At 42.5% G+C, this 25,728-nt stretch overlaps 1 protein-coding gene across 2 annotated transcripts in view; it reads left to right on the forward strand.

The window, feature by feature from the left end:
* nbas (NBAS subunit of NRZ tethering complex) overlaps window positions 1-25,728 on the forward strand; it is a 269,126-nt gene that overhangs the window by 213,103 nt on the left and 30,295 nt on the right. For both annotated transcript variants that reach the window (XM_053647154.1, XM_053647162.1), the window contains exon 49: window positions 25,038-25,177. In XM_053647154.1, the coding sequence (XP_053503129.1) occupies window positions 25,038-25,177 (140 nt within the window). The remainder of the gene's footprint in view (window positions 1-25,037; window positions 25,178-25,728) is intronic.

The raw sequence follows: 25,728 nt of genomic DNA on the forward strand, positions 1-25,728 counted from the left end.
TTTAGGAAAGAGTGAGGCAGCAGAGGGGAAATAATCAGACCAGTAAGATTCCGTGAGTCTTTTTGCGCATTATGAAAAAGTCTGAGCTCCGTCTGTCCAACCTCCGTCTAGTTTCTCGGGGAATTATAACTTGTTTGTACCAAAACACGTCTTATCACCATGTTCCTGTCACCGCTATCCCATAGGGGGTGTGCGTGTCTCAGCTCTATCTCGTCTTTCTCCGTGTTCCCTCGATACAGGATTTCAGCCCTAAAGACTATGTTGTCTCGCTTATCTCACACTGCGTATTTTAGTGTCCTGGAACTGTCATCCATTTGCAACAATATATTAAAGAATTATAAGCTGTTGTACATGTTGTTATAAACCCTCCAGCCCTCTTTTTGATTTATCAGGGGGGTGAAAAAAGCACAAGTACAGGAGTCCTGCAAGAGCACAACGGTCCAAAACATAAAGTATCAACAGAAAACTTTGTTTTGCCGTGACCGTGGCACTGTCCATTGCTGAGTTGAAGAACAACAAATGTGTCGAGAGAAATGGGTGAAGATTGGCCAAGCAATTTAACAGGGGTATGGAAGGTATGGTGGTGAATATTGAATGCAAGGATCCAAAAGCTATGCCAAGGATGTGAAATAGGCTGTAGAGGCAAGGGCAGGCATACAGATTACTAGAACATGTTTATACTGCACTCAGAAAGAAAGAAAGAAAGAAATCCTGGATATCGAAAAAAGGCTTATATGGATCACTCTAATTAGCTACTTGTAGCACCGTCTAGTCTTATATGTACACCAAATCTAAGCTTAGAGTAACATATAGTCTAGTGGTAACTTTCACCAAACACATGTTCAAATCTTTCATTCCGAAGGCCCCTTTCACACCGGGAAGTATTTCATCCCCAATGCGTGTCAATGGGAGTGTTTACACCCGAGCGTAAAACACGTGGCATCGAAGCGTCACTTTTTTTTTTTTTTTTTTTTTTTATGTCGAGGAGTTTTTTTTTTTGTTTGTTTTTTGACGCATCACGTTAAAAACTGACCGACCAATGAGATTTGCGCTTTTGTTCACGTGCCCGGAGCCGCTGAAGTTACATAAGGTGGCGCTCAAGTACGAAAATGAAAAAGAAGAAGAATGCAAGCAAGTAGCAAGTTGAATGTTGAGCTGCTGGTGATAAACGCCACAGCGACTACAAGAATAAAGATGGAAAGAAGAGCAAAGAGAGCGCTAAAGAAAGATGATGTTTGTTTTTTTCTTTATATCTTGGCACCTGGACTAAAGAGACTAAAACCCCACCCCAGCTGTCTTCGGTCAAACTCCAAATACGGCAATTATTCCACGATGCCGAGTTTGGTCAGTTCTCTTTTTCTCAGTTTCCTCACCAATCGCCTGTGTCCTACCATCAGGTCACCCCACAAACCTCTACAAATGATGAGCGCCACAGCATTAGGTCTTGGCAACAACTGTTGATATTACCTACACCAAATAACTTTGTTTTTCTTTGTCTCTTCCCTGCAAATATGCAAATGATTATCCGCTGATTGATAGTCCATTGTACAACCCCAATTCCAAAAAAGTTGGGATGCTTTGTAAAATGGAAATTTAAAAAAAGAATGCAGTGATTTGCAAGTCTCATAAACCCATACGTTATTCACAGTAGAACATAGAGTACGTTTACATGGACAACAATATTCTGATATTAACCCGATTAAGATGATACTCTGATTAAGAAGCTAGCATGTAAACAGCAATTATTTATTACCTTAATCCGGTTAAAGTCATACTCGAAGTAAAGACAAATCGAATTAAGACGTGAAGTATTCCTATTTTAGTCGCATTATCGAAGTGCATTATAGACGTAAACAGATTAATCACACGTGTGAGAGTTTTCACCGCATTTTGCGACAGGACACGTACACACATGACGGTGCTCAAACATTTGACGGTAAACAAGAGAGTACAGCTGCGTCCCAAACCGCGTACTTGCCTACTACAGTATATAGTAGGAGAAATACATGTATTTCAGCTGTTATATAGACGGTAAGTACACAGTTTGGGACGCAGCCCACGGCTTCAAGCAGTCGTCTATTTGCACACGTAGCATGACAAATAATTAACTGCACTTGAAGCGTTCATAAAATTAAAAATGAAAACTCCCAAAGCTGTATACGGTACCATAACGAAGACGAACTGTATGTCGAAACGTGAAATTCTGGAGGGAACGTCAGACGGCGTGGCGTGGGGACGTAATGACGTGTGCGGTTAATCGATCTTTGTTCTAGAACATGTAAAACGAGAACATGAAAGGAGTATTCTAAAAGCGACTCATGTAAACACCTTAATCACAATATTGTCTTATTCAGAATAAGGTCAGTAATTAGATTACTGCTGTCCATGTAAACGTAGTCATAGAAAACATATCAAATGTTTAAACTGAGGAAATGTACCATTTTAAGAAGTAAATTAGGTCATTTTGAATTTGATGGCCGACACACGTCTCAAAAAAAGTTGGGACGGGGCAACAAAAGGCTGGAAAGGTAAGTGTTAGTTAAAAGAAACAGCTGGAAGTTAATTGGCAACAGGTCAGTAACGTGATTGGGTATAGAAAGAGTATGTTAGAGAGTCTTTCAGAAGTAAAGATGGGCAGAGGTTCATCAATCTGCGAAAAACCGCGTCTACAATTTGTGGAACAATTTGAGAATAATGTTCCTCAACATAAAATTGCAAAGCCTATGAATATCTCATCATCTACAGTACATAATATCATCAAAAGATTCTGAGAATCTGGAGAAATCTCTGTGTGCAAAGGACAAGGGTGAAAATCAATATTGCATGCCGGTGATCTTCGGGCCCTCAGGCGGCACTGCATTAAAAACGCGCATGATTTTGTAATGGAAATCACTGAGAGTTCAATATTATCATATTGACCACAAAGAAGACTACTCATATTAAACACTTCATCAGTTTGCAGGAACATTAACATTTTTGGGCACAACAATAGTTGCCTTATACCCACCCCCTCCCCCCCCCCCAAAAAAAAATCTATAAAAAAATTTCATAATCTGGGTCATCCCGTAAGTATGTGAATGCTATCGCTGTGACTTTGAATTAATTCAAATCAGTACTTATTTAAAGAGAGTATATTGTTTAAAATCAGAACTTTAAGGATTTAGCTTTATAGAAGTATTTATTGCAGTGGCCAAATCACCAAATATCTTGCATTACCATACATAACGTCCATTTTCAGTTCACAAAAAGTGTGTGAATGGCTTTTTGCAAAGATGTAAATACTGGCTCTCTTGTTCTTCTCAGTGATAAGCGGGTTTCAGAAACAGAAAATTGTGCAGCGCCACCTTGCATACCGGGGTGTTTCTGCTTTTCAGTAAGCGCTATCTACTGTCAGGGAGTGAATTTGCACTGTCATGCAGCGCATTGGCTGCGTTTTATGCGTGGGGGTGAACACAAAAAACGACCGTTTAAAAAACGGTGTGAAAGGGCCTTGAGAGCTGTGAAGAAAAACCCAAAAGCACCAGTCAATGACATCACCAGCAGCCTTCACAGGGCCGGTGTGTACCTCAGTCCACCATTTGAAAAAGACCCCGAGTGCGGATGTATAGCGGCCATACCACAAGATGTAAACCACTCATCAGCAGTAAGAATCAGAAAGCCAGAATGGAATTCTCAAAGAAATACAGAGATGAGCCACAAAAGTTCTGGAACCAAGATTAACCTCTACCAAAATGATGGAAAGGCCAAAGTGTGGAGGAAGAAAGGATCTACTCATGATCCAAAACATACAAGCTCATCTGTGAAACATGGTAGAGGTGGTGTCATGGCTGCTTCTGGAACAGACTCACTAATGTTTACTGATGATGGAACTCATGATGGTAGCAGCAGAATGAATTCAGAAGTTTACAGGAACATTTAGTCTGCAAATTTACAGAGAAATACATCCAAATGAATCCAATTAAATTCATTAGAATCATGCAGCAAGACAATGATCCAAAACACACTGCTGACTCAACCAGGACTTCATCAGGGGGAAAAAGTGGAAGGTTTTAAACTGGCCAAGTCAATCACCAGACATTAACCCAGTTGAGCAGTATTTCACCTCTTGATGAGGAGACTGACGAGAGAAACCCCCCGAAACAAACACCAACAGAAAGAAGCTCCGGTAAGAGCCTGGAAAAGCAACACAGACGAAGAAACCAACAGTTTAGTGATGTCAGTGAGTCGCAGGCTTGATGCTTGAAGCCAGTCGACCAAATATTAAGTATTATTTACTTTGACTTATCTGTTCCTATACTTTTGCTTGCCTCAAAATGTGGTGTTCTGATGCCAAAAGGTTCTATGTTTTATGTTGTTTAACAGCTCCAGATGTAAATTTGTGGAAATCCTAAGCTCTCGTCTCATATCCATCTTTTGATCTCAAACCCAAATGTCTTTGGTGTACAGCACCAACAAGTGAATTGGCCTTGCCGGTCCAAAATGGATTGCCAAGGACTTAAAGCTTCAGTCAAAAAGCTAATTAAAGTACATCACATCCCCCCTCTCAGTAAAAGATACAGTAGTGCTTGAAATTTCTATATTTCTGCATAAATATGGCTTAAGACATCAGAAGTCCTAAAAGTAGATAAAGAGAACCCAATTAAACAAATGGGCCAAAAATATTACACACACACACACACACAGTTATGATCCTGAAATATGTTGTCTCTTCTAATTTTCTAGTAAAATGGTGCAAAGCAAATGAGGGTGAACTCTCTAATACAAGGAAAATGGATTAAAAAGAAAAGCCATGTGAAGTAAACAGATCTTTTCGTTTTGATCGTTATCTCTTTAATGTGGACACTCTGACTTCGACTCGCTGTTCGATTGTGCTGCAGTGAAGCCACGGTCAGTTACATCCAGGAAATGACTTAAATGATCGATTCATTTACATCCATGTCCCGATCACGTGCATGTTCTTCATTAATCGGTTTCCTGGTGCCTTTTATACTCTCACACCCTCTCACCCCCCTCTCTCTCTCTCACACACACACACACACACACACACACACACACACCCTCTGTCTCTCTCCCTCTCTCTCTCTCTCACTCACTTTCTTTCTCTCTCTCTCTCTCTCACACCCTCTGTCTCCCTCCTTCTCTGTCTCTCTCACTCTCTCTCTCTCACTCTCTTTCTCTCTCTCTCACACCCTCTGTCTCTCTCTCTCTCTCTCTCACTCTTTCTTTCTCTCTCTCACACACCCTCTCTCTCACTCTTTCTTTCTCTCAGACACACCCTCTCTCTCTCACTCACACCCTCTCTCGCTCTCTTTCTCTCACTCTTTCTTTCTCTCTCGCTCTCTCACACACCCTCTGTCTCTCTCCCTCTCTCTCTCACACTCTTTCTTTCTCTCTCTCACACACACCTTCTGTCTCTCTCTCTCTCTCTCTCTCTCACACCCTCTCTCTCTCTCTCTCTCTCTCTCTCTCACACACCCTCTCTCTCACTCACTCATTCACTCACTCACTCACTCCACCCCACCCAGTATTTTGCTGGAGGTTAGAGGAATAGGCAAGTGGTCAATATGGGCCAGCAGTGCATGAACAGCTGTGTGCCGCATGGTTTTTAATGACATTCTATAACAGTTTTGCACTCCAATGGACCATACCCTCGTGTTAGCCTGCGAGCTAAACCTACAAAAACAGCTTGCCATTCATGGAGTGGAGTTTATAGGTCATTTCACTGTGCCGTTATCTCAGCATTCTGCATCATTGAGACTCTGTTCTGATTGTGTGTATCAGATGAATGCAAAATAAAAAGTTGCTGTAGGAGCAGGGTGTGCATGTCGACGCTGCGTAAAAGCCATTTCACACTCCGAGTCATTTTTAGTCCGTGAGGACGTCTGGTGATGCACTATACAGCCAAAAGTTTGTGAACACCTGACCATCACACTCGTATGTGCTTGTTGAATATCCCATTTCAGATTTGGGAAGGTTTTTCCACAAGATTTTGGGGGCGTGGCTGTGGGGATTTGTGTTGATTCAGCTACACAAGCATTAGTGAGGTTGAGGTGAGGCGGTGATGTTGGGTGAGGAGGTTCCAGTTCCAGTTCATCCCAAGGGTGGTAGTTGGGATTGAGGTCAGAGCTCTGTGCAGGACACTCGAGTTCTTCCACTCCAACTTTAACACACCTGCTGGAACAGGTTTGGGCCTCTTAGTTCCAGTGAAGGGAAATTGTAATGCTACAGCATACAAAGACATTCAATACAACTCTACGCATTCTAACATTTACAGGGGCAAATTAATATGAATACATTATTTGGACTGAACAAACAAATATAGGCAGAAGGTTCAAGTACTTGTTCATGTCGTGGTGTAAAAAGGCTCTTATCTGAATCCGTGTCTGAATTATGTCACTTCAGAAAATGGCAAAGGAATTCTCTTGAGTGCTTCCTTGAACACTAACCTTTTGAATTTTAATGACATGGCCTTCGCAATTCATGCTTAGTGAAAGTGAGTGACTTGAGGTCTCGACACAAGCGGCATTTATTATTCACATATTGAAATATTTACTGTTGTTTTAATGCATTTGCGTCAGATGAGAGTGTGTGAGGAACGTTCCAGAGGTGAGCCAGCCCTCTAACCTAGATACAGGCTTACACAGCTCATGTCTCAGAGACATGTTAAGGTTTTTAAAGTGATGAACTTGACTATAAACACAAATGAATAGGGCTGTGCTGATAGACAACTTTAAATGTTCCTAAAAAAAAAAAAAAAAGTAAAATATATATATTTTTTAAAAGAGGCATCATTCATTAATACATAAAAATGATCAATTCTTGGCAGATAAAGGAATAAAACACTTGTTTTTCCACGTGTTTTTAGTGGAAACTGCTTCCACTATCTCCTTGCAGCAGGCCTATGGCATGGTCACTTGGGTGAGCAGGCACCCTAGGCATTATGCATTATATGTATATTGCAGTATTTAAATACAGTATTTTCCCCCATCCTGATTTCTTATGCTCTTGTGTATATCTCATATAAATAGTTTTAGATCTTCAAATGAAATACAACATAAAACAAAGGCAACCTGAGTAAACACATTCAGTTTATATATATATATATATATATATATATATATATATATATATAATATATTATAAAAGTTGTCCAACACCTATCACCATTGTGACAAACTAATCGCCCCCTTAAACTTAAAGTGCCACCATTAGTAGCAGTAACTACAACCAAACGCTTCCGATATCTCGAGGTCAGTCTTTCACTTACTCCTATGCTTTGGATCATTGTCTTGCTGCATAATCCCGTTGCGGTTGAGTTTCAGCTTACGGACTGAAGACCGGACATTCTCCTTTAGGATTTTCTGGTAGAGAGCAGAATTCATGTTTTCCTCTATTATTGCAAGCTGCCCAGGTCCTGAAGCTGCAAGGCATCCCCACACCATCAGACTGCCACCACCATGCTTCACCGTAGGTATGATGATGTTTTTGTGGAATTCGGTGTTTGGTTTATGTAAGATGTAACGGGACCCCTGTCTTCCAAACAGTTCCACTTTCGACTCATCAGTCCACAGAACATTCACCCAAAATGTTTGAGGATCATCAAGGTGTGTTTTGGCAAAATTCAGACGAGTCTTAATGTTCTTCTGGGTTAGCAGTGGTTTTCACTTCGTCACTCTTCCATGGATGCCATTTTTGCCCGGTGTCTTTCTGATAGTGGAGTCATGAACAGTGACCTTTATTGATGCAGGAGAGGCCTGTAGTTCCTTTGATGTTGTCCTTGGCTCTTTTGCGACTTGGAAGAGTCATTGCTGTGCTCTTAGAGGAATTTTGGAAGGTCAGCCTGGGAATCTTCTGGGAAGGTTCACTACTGTGCTGAGTTTTTTTCCATTTGGAGGTAATGGCTCTCATTGTGGTTCTTTGGAGTCCAGAGCTTTGTAACCTTTCCCAGACTGATGTATTTCAATAACCTTCTTCCTCATCATTTCTGGAATTTCTTTCCACTTTGGCAGAGTGTGTTACTCTGTGTAAGACCTCTTAACCAACTTCATGCTGTTGAAAAAGTTCTATTTAAGTGTTGATTTGATTGAACAGGGTTTGCAGTAATCAGGTCTGGTTGTGTCTAGTCCAGCTGAACACCATTATGAATACAGTTTCATAGATTTGGGGAATCAGTAACTATGGGGGCAAATACATTTTCACACATGCCCAGATGGTATTGGATAACTTTTTTTTTTGCTTCAATAAATAACATTATCATTTAAAAACTGTATTGTGTGTTTACTCAGGTTTCCTTTGTTCCATCTTAGATTTTGTTTTAATTTCTGAAACAATTTAGTATGAGAGATACACATAAACACAAGAAATCAGGGTGTGTGTGTGTGTGTGTGTGTGTGTGTGTGTGTGTGTGTGTGTGTGTGCGCGCGCGTGCACCTTATTATGGTGATGTCAGGTGTGTGCATCCACCTTGCCCGAGTTCCCGACTTGATATTGTAACTTGAATAACCATTGCACTGCACAGTAATGGGTAAGAAAAGGCCGTGTCCATGTTTTTTTTGTAATTGCAGTTCACCTTACAGGCGGCGCAGTGTTGGGGAAATTACTTACCACACCTTTAAAGAACATACCTGAGCAAAAATCAGAGAAAGCGGTATTGGTTTGATAAACTGCACGTCTATTAAAATAGTCTAGCAGCTTCAGTGTTGTAAGTTGTTTAATGTCATCCTCTTTGTAAATGTTAGTAATAAAGCAAGCAGATTGTGTTATACTGCAAACTGTGATATTGGGTTGTACGGTTATCTTGCTGTTCCAGCTCCGAGTTCAACATATCTCTCCTCGAAGGAAAAATGACCTCTAAAGCGTAAGAGGAAGTGGTAGAACTTCAGCACCGGGTCCCTGGAATATTAATGAGAACTTTTCTGAGCTCTAAAGCCTGGGTCTGACACACACACACACACACACACACACACACACACGCACATATCTATTCTTTCTTCCCCCCACTTTTTCCTCTTTTCATTGTTCTTTCATCCCAGCTGAGCTGGCCCAGAACAGCAGAAAAGAACGAGCTGCTCTGACCTTAACAAAGACCTCAAGGCTAGAAACACCATGTCAGCACTTTCCACATTAACCCCCAACCCTATATATATATATATATATATATATATATATATATATATATATATATATATATATATATATATATATATATATAATATTTAAACCTGTCTGAACTCCTTATTGTGCTGAAATATTCAAACTGCACATGCGACAATTAAACATTCTTATACACTACCATTGTTAAGTGTGGTGTTAATAGTTTGTATTTTTTATTTATCTTCTACAAACGGAATATACAATACCGAAATGTATTATACGTTTTATTCAAATTTTCAATAGTTTGAGCTAAAGTAATCAACAGTGGGTTGCTGTGATGTGGTCTGTCCAAAGTGGAATCGATGTACATTTCATCCGTTTACAGTTACGTCGATGAAACAAGATAGTCCACTTAAGTTATCTCAGCTATAAATCAGTCCCTCCAGGATTTTGCAATCGCGAAAATGAGCGCAAAATCAAGCAATTTAAATACGGCAATATTCGGACTAGCTTGCAATTTTTTCAAAATCGCCGCAGATTTTTTGTGTGTGTATTTAGGTCCAAGAACTCATCACAACGCGCGCTCAGTCCAAATCCTTGCCAGTTCACATGCATCGAACATGAGTGCAGCTAAAAGGTCTGATTTACCCACAAACGAAAGGGTGCGCAAAACAATTTCGTGCAATTGCACTTTCGCCAATTCCAGTTATTTTCCGCCAAAAAAAAAAAACTCGAGCGTTTTTGGCCGCAACAATCTCACAAAAATCCATGATAAACAGTCGTTCCTTAACCAGTCTTTTATTTTATCTTTCCTGGAGTTACATAATGCAGACTTTCCTGTGTTAGAGCACTTAAAGTCCCTGTGAAGTTCCTTGAAACGCACAGCGTTATTCAATGTGTTGATGTAATTTCTCACTGAAACTGAAAGTCAGGGTGGGACACATAGAATGGCTCCTCCCCATATTTAAATAGCCAATAGCTTTTAGCTTACCTCACAGCCCGGGCTAAGCCGGACTTTACCGCTAGTACCATGGATGTTTATAATGTCGGGGGCGGGACACTTCAGATTCTAGAGAGCATTTGATTGGATAGAAAATCCAACGCGAAGCTGAAGTTCGGAACGGTGTCATCGAAACTGTTAATCAGTATCGGCGGTAGAGAGATGAATGCATACATCTTCACAATGCAAATTTTGTCATTGTTTTGGAGCATACTAGCTTATAGATAAACTTAAGCCTAACATGTTCATTCTAAAAGCCACAAAACTTTCATTTTGGTTTCATGGGGACTTTGTAACACTAAGATGTAAAGCTGTTTTTAAAGTACTGACACCGGAGACTCCTTCTAAACATGCTTAAATAAGCATCTCACAGAAAATTTAACTGTATCAACAATTACACTCACCCCCCCCCCCCCCCAGTCAGTGCGTTTACATGGACAACAATAATCCACTCTTAACCCGATTAAGACCATACTTTGATTAAGAAACTACCATGTAAACAGCAGTTTTTAATTACCTTAATCTAATTAAGGTCGTACTCGAATTAAGCAATAATGGAATTAAGACATGTGGAGTACTCCTGTTTTAGTCGCATTATCGAAGTGTATTACAGACATGTAAACACATTAATCGCATGATGAACGTCGTGTGAGATTTTCACCGGAATTTGCGACAGGACACGATCACACACACGGCAGTTTTAAGTTTTACGGCGAACAAGAGAGTTCGGCTGCGTCCCAAACCGCGTACTTGCCTTCTATAGTGTAGTGTAGTACTGTAGTGGGGAAAAATACATGTATCTCGGCTACTATATAGAAGGTAAGTACGCGGTTTGGGACGCAGCCCACGGCTTCAAGCGGTTGTTTATTTGCATGTACAGCGTGACAAATAATTAACTGCACTTAAAGCGTTCGTAAAAAAAATTAAATAAAAACACCCCAAACTGTATACGGTACCATAACGAAGACGAACTGTATGTCGATACGTGAAATTCTGGAGGGACGGCGTGACGCGGTGACGTAATGACGTGGGATGTTAATCTAATTATGTTCTGTAACATGTAAAAACGGGAACATGACAGGAGTATTCTAAAAGCGACTCATGTAAACACCTTAATCAGAGTAAGGTCAATAATTAGATTACTGCTGTCCATGTAAACGTAGTCAGTGTTAACTTCCTTGGGCAGTTTGGATTTAGATTTAGGTTTTTGTTGTTGGTTTTTTTTTTTTTTTTTTTTTTTGGCCTAGTATCCTACTAAATCTTGGAGCTTCCATGTGTGCCAACAACGTAAATTTTAGATTATAAAGAATATCATCTCCAAATCTTTGAGCTTTGCCCACTTTTTTTTTTTTTTTTTTTTTTTTTTGTAGTGTATATTTTCCACCTCCATACATACATTTTGTAACCAAGACATGCAGACTTCAAAAGGGGGAAATCTCAATTCTCTTTGATTTTTGGCTTGTTGAAGGAAAGCTCTGACTTTTCACTGAACCTGTTTGTCATTTAATATACACACCCACGTGTCCCATAGGAATAAAGGTTGTATTGAGGTGAGAAACATCATGAAATATTTTGGTGGGGGCGGGGGGCAAACTAGACTAGATTGTGGTAGATATCAACATAAAGACTCCATCTTGCACTGGTTGGTTCCTTCCACTGGGCATCTTTTAAAGGTTCCTGAGTAGAACCTGTGTGGAAAGCTAGAACTGTTAAACATCCAGTGACCCATGAGGAACCCTCTTTTTTTTATTAAGCGTGTATTTAATTCTCAATCGCATGCATTTACACAAAGCTTTAAAGCATCAACAACAAAATAATTAATAATAATCTTGTTTCTAAACAAGATGAGAATTGAGCATAATGAATCGTAACACATTCGTTTCATTTTAATGCTGAGGTCAGACTGTAAAATTGCCTGAATTGTGAGGTTTGAAAGGCTAAACGTTTCCCTGATCTGTGTTTTGAGCACCGAATAAAGGCCAAATTCCATGACTGAATGTCACTTCAGCTGGTCTGACCTCCACACACACACACAAACACACACACGCTTCGACTCAGCATCACATGTACTGTGCATAAAAACCCTGAATCAAAATTCCATGACAGACTGACAGTTCTATTCTGTATGACCTCTGTGCGCATACCGTACGCACGCACGCACGCACGCACGCACACACACACACACACACACACACTCACTCTCTCACACGCACACAGACCCGGAATAAAACAAAGCAAAAAAAAGCCTGAACAGCTCTCACACACTCCCATTCATAACCAAATGAGTTGCAGCACAGCCCCAGTACGACCTCATTACATTCCAGAAACGAGTTCACACACTCTCAAAGCCCCAAGTCCCACTCCTACTTTGCAATGCTTTATTTCATCCTCAGGAGCTCTCACACACACACACACACGCACACGCACACATGCGTGCACACGGGGTAAAGTGGGAGTTAAGTGCAGCCGACAGTCTTGATTTCTCTTTCAGTAGTGCCGTGGCTTCATCCATCTGCGCCCGTGTCCCTCAGCTGTTTACAGGCTGATGAAGAGATTCACTTTTCTTCTCCTCCTCCGCTCCATTCTGCTTGGATGATGGAAAGAAAAAGAAAAAAAAAAAAAAACAGGAGGCCTGTTTATGCCCCAGGAGATCTTCCTGTCCTCACCTTTCTCTCTCTCTGTCTGTTTCTCTCTTGATTACTGACATTTTCTTGCTTCATAGGTTTGCCCCTCAGCGGTTTGGAATATTAGAGAACAAATAGTGTGTGTGTGTGTGCGTATGCGTGTGTCCATCCATATATGTTTTGTGGTATCAATCATCTTGTGTACATTTAAGTACGCACAGCATGTTTAACATCTACATGTTTTCAATGACGTTCAAGTGAGGGGACTGCGAGGCCCGTTCCAAACGCTTCAGCTTTTGTTTCTTAATGTAATTCACGGTGGATTTCGAAGCGTCTCTCTCGGATCGTTGTCCTGTTGTGCGACGCCACTCTCTTTTCTGGCTCAGTTTCTTGACCGACTGTGTCACATTTGCTTCCAGATTTTGCTAATCTTTTTATCTTCCATCTAACAGTGAACAGTCTTCTGTGCCACTGAACTCCAAAGCATAATAAGAGGCTATTATATTGTAACATTTGGAAAGGTTTTCTTTTCATCAAGTGCTGCTCCTTTTTTTTTTCCTCTCCAAAAATATTTCTGGTAATTGTGGCCAAAGAGTTCTAAAATGCCTCTGGTTTATCTGGATGTTGTTTTGCATACTGCAAACATTCAACTTTTGTAATGTGGTTGCAGGGAAGGTTTTCTTTCTGATGACTCTTCCATGCAGATCATGTTTGTGCAAGCAACACTGCCAACTAGAGCTGTGCACTAGCTAATTTACTAGTTTAACTAACACTCTTGTGTTAGGTCTTGCGTTAGCTAAACCTTCCTGCTAGTCCTTAGTGTCATTTGGGGATTTTGCTTTGTAGACCATTCCGTCTGAGAGATTTCCTGGTTTTCCAGATCTTGTCTAGACTTTCATGCTTATTTTTTTTTTTTGTTTTGTTTGGAAATTGTGAACTGGAAGCACATTGATATCTTTTTATAGCCTCCCACTGCTTTGTACAAGGTTTGAAGAGTCCGAAAATGTATTACGCTCTAGCGCCGTCATCAGCTGACAGTTCCTAATCAGATCTGACGTTCTGAAACTTTACAGCGGAAAGCCTATCCAAGCATTTGCACATGCCACGGTTACTATTTTTTGTGAATAGTTTGCTGCACTTGTTGCGTTGGTACGTCTTTCACTTCCAACAACGTTGCATACAACTATATATACATACATGCGCATAGATTGACCCCATGGCTTTGCTTTTTTTGTGTGCTGATATGCACTGCCATTGTCATGATCACTGGCTTTATATAGACTTATAAGCAGCATATCCGATCAAATCATGTCCAGTCTACTGAATTTACCTTGCATGAACTTTAATCAGGTTGTAGAAGCATCTCAAGGAAGATCAGTGGAAACAGAATGCACCTGAGCTTAATTTCAGCATCCATGCCATTTCAACGCACGAAATCCCGAACGGCTTCTTATACATTAAATATGCTCACTACATAGGGCATAACTCTAACGTAATTACAGTCAGTACGTTTACATGGACAACAATAATCCAATAATAACCCGATTAAGACAATACTCTGATTAAGAAACTAGCATGTAAACAGCGATTATTGATGACCTTAATCCAACTAAAGTCATACTCAAAGTAAAAACAAATCGAATTAAGACGTGAAGTATTCCTATTTTAGTCGCATTATCGAAGTGCATTATAGACATGTAAACAGATTAATCACACGTGTGAGAGTTTTCACCGCATTTTGCGACAGGACACGTACACACTTGGCAGTGCTCAACCGTTTGACGGTAAACAAGAGAGTACAGCTGCGTCCCAAACCGCGTACTTGCCTACTACAGTATATAGTAGGAGAAAGACATAGACATATATTTCAGCTGCTATATAGCTGCTTACATAGACGGTAAGTATGTGTTTTGGACGCAGCCCACGGCTTCAAGCAGTCGTCTGTTTCCACGTATAGCGTGACAAATAATTAACTGCACTTGAAGCGTTCGTAAAATTAAAAATAAAAACACCCAAAACTGTATACGGTACCATAACGAAGACGAACTGCATGTCGATACGTGAAATTCTGGAGGGAACGTCGGACGGCCTGGCGTGGGGACGTAATGACGTGTGCGGTTAATCGATTTATGTCCTATAACATGTAAAACCTGAACATGAAAGGAATATTCTAAAAGCGACTCATGTAAACACCTTAATCACAAGATTGTCTTATTCAGAATAAGCTCACTAATTAGATTACTGCTGTCCATGTAAACATAGTGAGTCTAATAAAACACCAAATGCCATTTGAGATTCAGTGACTGGAACAGACGGACCTCTGGCTGTTGGAAATGAACAACTTAAGTGTAAAATCACTTTCAATAGACTCTTTTTTTTTTATTATTATTTGCTGTTGTATTTGTGTTTGCGTGTGTCAGAGCTGATAGAGAAGGGAGCCACTTGGTAGGGAGGCCATGGAGTGGGTGGATGTTATTAAGTGAAGCATATCAGAACTCATTCAGTCGTGGTACACACACACACACACACATACACACATACACACACACACACACAGATTAGGTGTGGGTGGATGCTCGGAAGCAGCAAGAACGACTCCACTAGTGGAGGAGTTCTTCTCCTCCTGGCTCTTTTTTAGATCATGAGCATGAGACATTATTTTATCGATAAACTATTTTCTTCTGGCTTTATACTAGTGTTGTAGTGAGACTGAAAGAAGCAATGGAGGAGATAAATTAAGAGTAACTCGTTCGTTTTGCCTGTTTGTTGACTGTGCTGAGCTGGGCCACTTCCCAGACGAACTAGAGCTATCGAAACAAAACTCGCCGCCCGAGGAATGTCTGATCTCTTATAATATTTCCTGATTCCGAGAGGAAGCAAAATCACATTTATTTTACACGTACATAATAAGCAAGCGTTCCTTTTGCTGTGACTAAATGACAAAATCTTTTGAGAACCGCCGTTACATAGTCCGTTTGATCTTTCCTACATAGTGAGCATTTACGGTAAAGCAAACAATTATTTCCGACTCGAACTGGATCGGAGGAGCGAAAACAATCTTATGACGTGTTAGAGATGCATACACTCACCGGACAGTTTAATAGGAGCAACTGCTCGTTCATGCAGTTATCAGCCAATCATGTGGGAGCAGTACAGAATGGTGCGGAAAAACAAAAATCACATAAGTGAGCGACCGTTCTGTGAGAGGAAACGCTTTGTTGATGAGAGAACTCAGAAGAGAATGGCCAGACTGGTTTGAGCCGCCAGGAAGGATATAACAACTCAAATAAGCACTCTTTACAACCGTGGTGAGCAGAAAAGCATCTCGAACCTTGAGGTGAACGGGCTGCAACTGTAGAAGACCACATCTAGTTCCATTCCTGTCCGCCAAGAACAGGAATCTGAGGCTATGATGCGCACATGATCAGCCATATTGGACAGTTGTCCAATCAAGTATCACGAACAGCTCGTTAAATGATTCGTTCTAAAGGACTCATTCTAAACTCCTCCTTTCAGATAGCATACTTTGCTCAGATGTCCCAGTCTGTTGTGATTGGTCTAGCACTGTCAGCTTGTGTCGAAAAGGAAACGCCCACTACCATAACGAGTTTCAGCTCCGTCTGTCAGCGACCAGCCGACGAAGACCAGAGGCGGGGCTTTCTGTTACAAACCTACGTAGTACAGGAAGTAAAGTCTGGAATCACTAACGACTCGTTTCAGCTGTTCAGAATCGCTTCCTTCTTTTGGGAGTCAATAACTCCGTTTGTTTTTTGAAACTTTTCAGACTTTTTACATTCACAAACAGCTCTATAACACATGAAAGGTAATATTTGAAAAACCATAATAGGTGCACTTTAATGTTTGGTCCCCAGGGACAGTATTTAAAGTCATGGCAGCATACAGTATGTCAAACATGGACAAATGATATTAACAACGTGGAACATGTCATTGTAATTATGAAGCAAAATTGGGATCTATTGGAATACAAAATGTATTACACTTCAAAACATTTTTTCTAAAGGCGTATAAATTGATTTAACAGAGTTGGGGATTTTTCTTGGTCAGTATCAGTAGTAAGTCATCGACACAAGAGACACAACAGTGGGTTAATACTAGCAGCAGGAAAACAACAATTTAAAATAAACAAATATGAAACATTACAATCTGTGATAAAACAACATTGTTTATGTAATATGGATCCATAGTGCTAACGTTCACGCTGTCTGTGGTAATATAAATAATTGTCACATCATCATTCAAATGCATACAAGTGCTAAACATTTAAAGCGATTAAAACATGAACACAACCTTCGGAGGAATTGAACAGCCCTGCTAGGCCCTGCTCATTTTCTGTGATCTATTAAAGAAAAAAACATTTCCACAAAACAAATTCAGTGCTTCAAAGAAGGAGGAGGAAAAAAAAAAAAAGCACAGCACGAGGCACTTTTACAGCGATGTCCATTTACTTCAGTGTATCTTCTTGAGGGAAAAATATTCATGGGGGGAAAAAAAATAAAGAAAATGTTCACCTGCTGTCAACAGTTTCTGCAAATGAGAAATGCCATTTGGCCCAATTAATTTGGTAGGAATTAATTTTCATATTAATCCAGTCTGGGCCAGCGATGAAAGGAAAAGTGTTGGTACACACACATCTTCGTTTTTCAATCCTTGTAAGGACTTTCCATTGACACAATGATTACTGTAGCTAATCAATACCATGCTACACTTGAATCGAACCCCAACCTTTACCTCAGGGACCAAAAGGAAACATTGAGGCTTTCTCAAATAAAAGCTGTAAAACCCTTTCTTTAAAAAAAAAATAAATAAATAATAATAAACTTTGTGTTATAGAGCACCTTTAAAAGCAGCTTCGCAAAGCACTGTACACAAAATAAGCAGTACACACTGTCATTTTTTTTTTTTTTTTAATGACAACAATAATAATAAAAAATACATCAGCAAACAAATGAGTTTAAAAAAGTATGTTAAGTGTTTTTAATGTAATGAGAACAAGGTAATGCTATTCATGGTGATGCTATTCATTCTTTTTTGGATTCACAAAGGCCTTTACGTGTGTATGTAGAGAGAGAGGTAGGGAGGGGGAGAGAGAGAGAGGTAAGGAGGGATAGAGAGAGGTAGGGAGGGGGAGGTAGGGAGGGGGAGAGAGAGAGGTAAGGAGGGATAGAGAGAGGTAGGGAGGGGGAGAGATAGGTAGGGAGAGGGAGGGGGAGGTTAGAAGGGGTGAGAGAGAGAGGTAGGGAGCGGGAGAGAGAGAGGTAAGGAGGGATAGAGAGAGGTAGGGAGGGGGATAGAGAGAGGTAGGGAGGGGGAGAGAGAGAGGTAAGGAGGGATAGAGAGAGGTAGGGAGGGGGAGAGATAGGTAGGGAGAGGGAGGGGGAGGTTAGAAGGGGTGAGAGAGAGGTAAGGAGGGATAGAGAGAGGTAGGGAGGGGGAGAGAGAGAGGTAAGGAGGGATAGAGAGAGGTAGGGAGGGGGAGAGATAGGGAGGGAGGGGGAGGTTAGAAGGGGTGAGAGAGAGAGGTAGGGAGGGGGAGAGAGAGAGGTAAGGAGGGATAGAGAGAGGTAGGGAGGGGGAGAGAGAGAGGTAGGGAGGGGGAGAGAGAGAGGTAAGGAGGGATAGAGAGAGGTAAGGAGGGATAGAGAGAGGTAGGGAGGGATAGAGATGGGTAGGGAGGGGGAGAGATAGGTAGGGCGGGGGAGAGAGAGGTAAGGAGGGGGAGAGAGGTAGGGAGGGAGAAAGAGTGGGATAGTGGGGGGGGGGAGAGGTTGTGAGAGAGGGAGGGAAAGAGCGGGAGGTTAGAAGGGGGAGAGAGAGGTAGGGAGGGGGAGAGAGTGGGATGGTGGGAGGGGGAGAGAGAGGTAAGGAGGGGGCGGGAGATAGAGAAGTAAGGAGGGGGCAGGAGATAGAGAGGTGAGGGAGGGGGAGAGAGAGAGGTTAGGAGGGGGCAAGAGAGAGGTTAGGAGGGGGCGAGAGGTAGGGAGGGAGAAAGAGTGGGATAGTGGGGGGGAGAGAGAGAGGTAAGGAGGGGGCGGGAGATAGAGAGGTGAGGGAGGGGGAGAGAGAGAGGTTAGGAGGGGGCAAGAGAGAGGTAGGGAAGGGGAGAGATGGAGGGAGAGAGAGTGGGATAGTGGGGAGGAGAGAGAGTGGGATGGAGAGGGGGGGAGACAGGGAGGTTAGTTGGGGGCGAGAGAGAGCGGTAAGGAGGATAGAGCGAGGTAGGGAAGGGGAGAGAGTGGGATAGTGGGGGGAGAGAGAGAGGGAGGGGGTGAGAGAGAGGTAGGAGGGGGAGAGCGAGAGGTAGGGGTAGAGAGAGGGAAGTAGGGAGGGGGATAGAGTGAGGGGTAGGGAGCGGTAGAGAAGTAAGGAGGGGGCAGGAGATAGAGAGGTGAGGGAGAGGGAGAGAGAGAGGTTAGGAGGGGGCAAGAGAGAGGTTAGGTGGGGGAGAGAGAGAGGTTAGGAGGGGGCGAGAGGTAGGGAGGGAGAAAGAGTGGGATAGTGGGGGGGGAGAGAGAGGTAAGGAGGGATAGAGAGAGGTGAGGGAGGGGGAGAGAGAGAGGTTAGGAGGGGGCAAGAGAGAGGTAGGGAGGGGGAGAGAGAGTGGGATGGAGAGGGGGGGAGACAGGGAGGTTAGTTGGGGGCGAGAGAGAGCGGTAAGGAGGATAGAGCGAGGTAGGGAAGGGGAGAGAGTGGGATAGTAGGGGGAGAGAGAGAGGGAGGGGGTGAGAGAGAGGTAGGAGGGGGAGAGCGAGAGGTAGGGGTAGAGAGAGAGTGGGATGGAGAGGGGGGGAGACAGGGAGGTTAGTTGGGGGCGAGAGAGAGCGGTAAGGAGGATAGAGCGAGGTAGGGAAGGGGAGAGAGTGGGATAGTAGGGGGAGAGAGAGAGGGAGGGGGTGAGAGAGGTAGGAGGGGGAGAGCGAGAGGTAGGGGTAGAGAGAGAGTGGGATGGAGAGGGGGGGAGACAGGGAGGTTAGTTGGGGGCGAGAGAGAGCGGTAAGGAGGATAGAGCGAGGTAGGGAAGGGGAGAGAGTGGGATAGTAGGGGGAGAGAGAGAGGGAGGGGGTGAGAGAGGTAGGAGGGGGAGAGCGAGAGGTAGGGGTAGAGAGAGAGTGGGATGGAGAGGGGGGGAGACAGGGAGGTTAGTTGGGGGCGAGAGAGAGCGGTAAGGAGGATAGAGCGAGGTAGGGAAGGGGAGAGAGTAGGATAGTGGGGGGAGAGAGAGAGGGAGGGGGTGAGAGAGAGGTAGGAGGGGGAGAGCGAGAGGTAGGGGTAGAGAGAGGGAAGTAGGGAGGGGGATAGAGTGAGGGGTAGGGAGAGGTAGAGAGGGGGAAAGGGAAGGAGGCGTAAGAGAGGGAGAGGTAGGGAGGTCAGGAGGGGGAAAGAGAGAGAGGTAGGGAGGGGGAGAGAGGGAGGTCAGGAGGGGGAAGAGAGAGAGGTAGGGAGGGGGAGAGAGGGAGGTCAGGAGGGGGAGAGAATGAGAGGTAGGGAGGGGCGAGCGAGAGTTAGGGGTAGAGAGAGAGAGCTAATGAGGGGGAAAGAGAGGGAGGTAGGGAGGGGGAGAGAGTGAGGTGGAGAGAGAGGTAGAGAGGGGGAAAGAGAGGGAGAGAGCGAGGTGGGGAGGGGGAGAGAGATACAGGGAGGGGGAGAGAGTGAGGTGGAGAGAGAGGTAGAGAGGGGGAAAGAGAGGGAGAGAGCGAGGTGGGGAGGGGGAGAGAGATACAGGGAGGGGGAGAGAGTGAGGTGGAGAGAGAGGTAGAGAGGGGGAAAGAGAGGGAGAGAGCGAGGTGGGGAGGGGGAGAGAGATACAGGGAGGGGGAGAGAGTGAGGTGGAGAGAGAGGTAGAGAGGGGGAAAGGGAGGGAGGGGTAAGACAGAGAGGTAATGAGGGGGAGAGAGATAAAGGGAGGGGGAGAGAGGGGGAAAAAGAGGGAGGTAAGGAGGGGGAGAGAGTGAGGTGGAGAGAGAGGTGGGGGGAGAGAGCGAGGGGTAGGGAGAGGTAGAGAGGGGGAAAGGGAGGGAGGGGTAAGAGAGGGAGAGAGTGAGAGGTAGGGAGGGGGCGAGCGAGAGTTAGGGGTAGAGAGAGGGAGTACAAATCAACTTTTTTTAAGAATCGATAGCAAATGGCTGAGGTGTAAGAGGAATAAAACTGGTTTACAACAATCAACTTCAGAGTCAAGGATGAAAACATAAGAACATTATAGTTCTTGATGCAAAGCCTTACTGACTGTCTCTTCTGCTCTCATTGTATACTCTCTCTCCCTCTCACTTTCTCCCTCCCCCCCCTATTCTCTCCCCCCTCTCTTCTCCCCCCCCTCTTTTCTACCCCCCCCCCACTCTCCCCCTACCCACCCTCTCTCTCTCCCCGCTCCCCCCTCCCCTTCTCTCTCTCTCAGTTTGAGTATTCAGATGCTTTTTCAGTTGTTTCTGCAAGTGTTCTGCTACACTTTCGCTCTTTTGCACTTCTCCCCTTTAGCGATCAGATGTTTCCTCAACTGTTAAATTGCGCTCGGGTCGCTCGGAAGGGAAATTAATTACTTCCTCCCTCCTCTTTTTCTCTTTTTTACCGACACTCCAGAACGTAGAAACCACCAGAGGGGTAGAATACTCTTCTCACGCTGCATTGTGTGTGTGTGTGTGTGTGTGTGCTGGTGCGTGCTTGCGGTGTTGGCTGTTTAATCACTGCTTCTCCTGCATTGATCAGTGTGTCATTTCAGCATGAGGTTCTTCAGGGTCTCAGGTGTGCTGCCATTTCAAATCCATCTCATCAGCGTTCACCGACCCCGCCCTCCCCCTCCACACCAACATACACCACTCCCCCCACATTAGTCTTCTGTTCTTCTTCCATCTTTTCATACCACCGCAACACACTGCATACCACAGCGCTCCTGAATGATTGGTTAGAAGATAGTGATTAATTTTCTCTCTCAGCAGCTCTGACAGTTGTTCCGGTTGCAAGGTTTATATTAATGCACTCGTTCTAACACGTTGTCATTCCAATAGTGTAATTTCAATAACATCGCACACCGGGACTTGTCTGATGGATACTCCACATAAACGAATAAAAACAAAGCATGCCGTAATTGCTAAAACTGTGAAGTTTTCTGGGAGGAGGTGTTGATTTATTTTTGGTGACGCTAAAACTTTAGCTTTTCCAACACAGGAAAGTAAAAAAAATAAAAAATTGTCTAATTAACTTCAAGAACATAATAAGAGAGTCTGGTATTATAGCTGTTACAATGTTAGTGATAACAGTTCACAATATTGAACAGTACTTATAAACAAAAAAAAATTATGAAATGTCTTTTTTTTTTATTTAAAGTGCACCTATTATGGTTTTTCAAATAATACCTTTCATGTAGTGTGTTATAGAGCTGATTGGGAATGTAAAAAGTCTGCAGACTTTCAAAAATCAAAGCGCACGACAAGCGGAGTTATTGACTCTCAAAAGAAGGAAGCGATTCTGAACAGCTGAAACGAGTCGTTAGTGATTCCAGACTTTACTTCCTGTACTAACCTACGTAGGTTTGTAACAAAAAGCCCCACCTCTGGTCTTCATCGGCTGCTCGCTGACAGACGGAGCTGAAATTCGTTACGGTAGTGGGCGTTTCCTTTTCCGACAGACGCTGACAGCGGTAGACCAATCACAACAGACTGGGACATCTGACCAATCAGAGCAGATTATGCTCTCTGAAAGGAGGAGTTTAGAATGAATCCTTTAGAACGAATCATTTTACGAGCGTTTTTGACACGGAGGGGTGGGGGGTTAATAATTCTGCAGTTTAAACGATGAGCACATTAAAGTGTTTGTTGACCTGGATTCTGTATTGTATGAGACCTTTAAAACAAAATTAGGCACCAATCAAACCCATAATTGGTGCACTTTAAATAATTTTTACTCTTGGCAAAGTACAGTGGTATAAGAAGAATACAACATTTCAGGCCATGCTGTTACTGGAAAATAATCAATGCTGGGGTCATAACAGTATCTCTGCTTCCTGTTGGGCCGCAGTACACCACCTCACCGTTGATTAGTTTGTTATACCAGCACGCCGTCATGTTTTATCCCTTACATAGTCAACATCGTTCTTCCTTCTTCTTTCTTGGTCCTATGCTGGATTATTTCACTTCCTTTTTGTCCTGTCCCGAAGTCCCTCTTCTCTGGAATGTTTAGCAGACGTATCAAAGGGGGCAATACTTTACAATATGAGTGCTCAGATGACACTAACGTCAATACAGTTTAGCGATTATTATCTGGTGTTTTGCTATGAAAGATTATCGCCTACATATTTGGGCCGTGAGCTAAAGACATAAAAATGTTCACTGCGTTGATGCCTGGCGTGGAGCTATGTTTTGTTCATTTATTTAATTTTATTTTTTTGCTATCTAAATCTAAAATATTTTTGTTAATATGGTAAAAAAAAAAATGTTGGCAATAAATATTTGAACATTTTTTCTTTTCTAAAAAAGAAAATGTAATTGACGACCTGTCCAGGCGATTTGTGAGGACAACTATACAGAGAGATCCAATCAGAGCTCAGCTGTGTCATGATGCATTTGCTAGACTGATGGTAATTCGCTGACTAAGAGAAAATAATGATGGACGACAGTAGATTGGTTTTGTTTAGTATCGGACTACATTTGCCTGATTAGCTTTATGACTTAACCCTCTTACCCCTTAGTTCCTACAGTATTATGTCCCACAACCCTATATTCCCCATAGAAACAGCACGCCAACCCTGAGTTCCCAGGCCAAAATTGGCCCCAAAATCAACATTTTCATTTGAACATTTTTAGGCCTTGAAACAACTTATAATAATGTATTTGTGTAATATTACTTTGAAAATGAAGCAGTTCAGTGTTTTTACTCCACTTAGAGCACAATTCTTAACTAGAGAAATGACGAAAAATGCTCGCTAAAATCCTTATATTCATTTAGAAGTACCATACGAGCATCAGCGTGGTCAATGCCTTTGAATAAATTCAAGTAAATAATAAATAAATAAATAAATAAATAAATGCATTTTAGTGCCAAAAGTCAAGTTTCTGGTGATAATCAGACCAGCAGGTAGTGTCTTCACGAATGCACAGAAATGGTCCCGTTATGACTCCAGACCCGTGCAGTGTCCGTCGCACTGGTTGATGCTGAAGATGAAGACGGATCAGGGTCTGAATCAGGAGAGTTTGCATCTCTATCAGTTTCGGTTTCGGTTTCAACATCGCCTGAACTTTCACTGCTGTCACTATCTAGAATCCTCGCTCTCGCCTGTGTAACTGTGTATGTTTTCTCTTTTTTTCACTGTTTTAGATGTACCCGTGTTCACTGTAGGTGTAACTTTAGCTGGAACACGATTAGCTTTTCGCCTTGGCATTTTTAGTTCACTTCTACTATTACACCAATATTCACGCTTGGATCTTCATCGTAATCCCGGCGTGATAACGTAATCACGTCGTGACGTCATGACGTCATCAACCTTCCGGGTTAAAAAATAATAATTAAATAAGTAAGGAATCATAGCAGAGTAATGCCGGTACACCGGCCTTACGGGGATAACGTTTACACTGTAAAGCCGCTATATCGGCCTTACGGGTATTTGGCATAGACGACCAAGCCGGTCTATCGTCCTTACGGGAATAGATCAAAGACGGGCAAGCCGGTTTTTCGGCCATACGGGGTAAGAGGGTTAAGTGAAAATTCAGAATAGCAGCAATCCTGATTGCAACCACAAAAAAAAGAGAACATGTTTTGCTGCAGTTTTACTTCAGTTTTCAGCCAAGGATCGATCAAAACCACAAAAAATAACAAAGCGAGACTCATCCCACTGCTTAACTGTAAATTAACTGAGTTTAATCACTTGCTTGTGTTTGCTTAGTTAACTGTTAATAATTTGACATCTAACTACAATACATGGTTTCAGGGAAATCTTCTGATTCTCTTTCTTAAAAGGTGAGACTGAAAATAAACTTGCATAGCAGACCAATACCCAAACATTAGATCAAATCCTGAGAGTCAGAAAGCGGAAGCCACCACAGATGCAGGTCCTGATGCTAACAAATTGAAATGTGTTAAAAATATGAAACACAACATGATTAAAGTGTCTGTCACATTCCCTCCATGTCTTATTTACACTCATTTACACATCTGTCTACATACATAAAAGCATGGGAATGTCTGCTCACTTAGACACATAACCTTTAAATTAATTACAGTTTCTCTTTGTCTCTCTACCGTTCTCTCCCTCCTTCTCTCTCTCTCTCTCTCTCTCTCTCTCTCTCTCTCTCTCTCTCTCTCTCTCTGTCTCTCAGTGTGACATGAAGGATATTGAGGATGAGGCTCGGCGTTACTCGCTCTTCCTGGAGCTGCTGGAGTCGAGTCAAAAATGGGAGGAGTTTCAGCACCTCATGCTCCTCCTACAGGCGTGGCCACCTGTGACTGACAAGAGCAGGTGAGCAGAACTTTCTGTGAGCAGAACTGCTTTCATCCGAAAGCAGAACTTTCGGATGTATAGCAAAAACAATTTTTCTGCTTTACCTACTAACACATTTTTGCATACAAGTGAAAAGTATGCTATGTAATATCCCCATAAAAAAAAACAATGCAATGTTGCTATTTATAGTATTTAAAAATGTATAAATAATAAAAAAGCAATTATGATATTAGAGTATCAATTATATACGCACACAGCAATCAAAATTATTCAATCCCCACTGCAAATCAGGTTTATTGTCAAAATGTACAGACTTTCAGCTGTTTGCATTGAACAAATCAAACAAAAGCAATTGAAATAGTTCAACACAACGAACGCTTCAAGTGGTTTCCACAAATTCAACTGAAAATGCAACTTATAATGACTTCACCAGTTTAAACAATATTCAACCCACAGAATAGGATCCCTCACAACAGCACAAATATGCAAAACAGGTGTTGTCTCAAGCACACCTGATGCAACTAATCAAGGGCTTCATTAGTTTCACCAGGTGTGTTTGAGCTGGAACA

This window comes from Ictalurus furcatus, chromosome 2 (genome assembly GCF_023375685.1).
Source record: "Ictalurus furcatus strain D&B chromosome 2, Billie_1.0, whole genome shotgun sequence".
Lineage (NCBI taxonomy): Eukaryota > Metazoa > Chordata > Actinopteri > Siluriformes > Ictaluridae > Ictalurus > Ictalurus furcatus.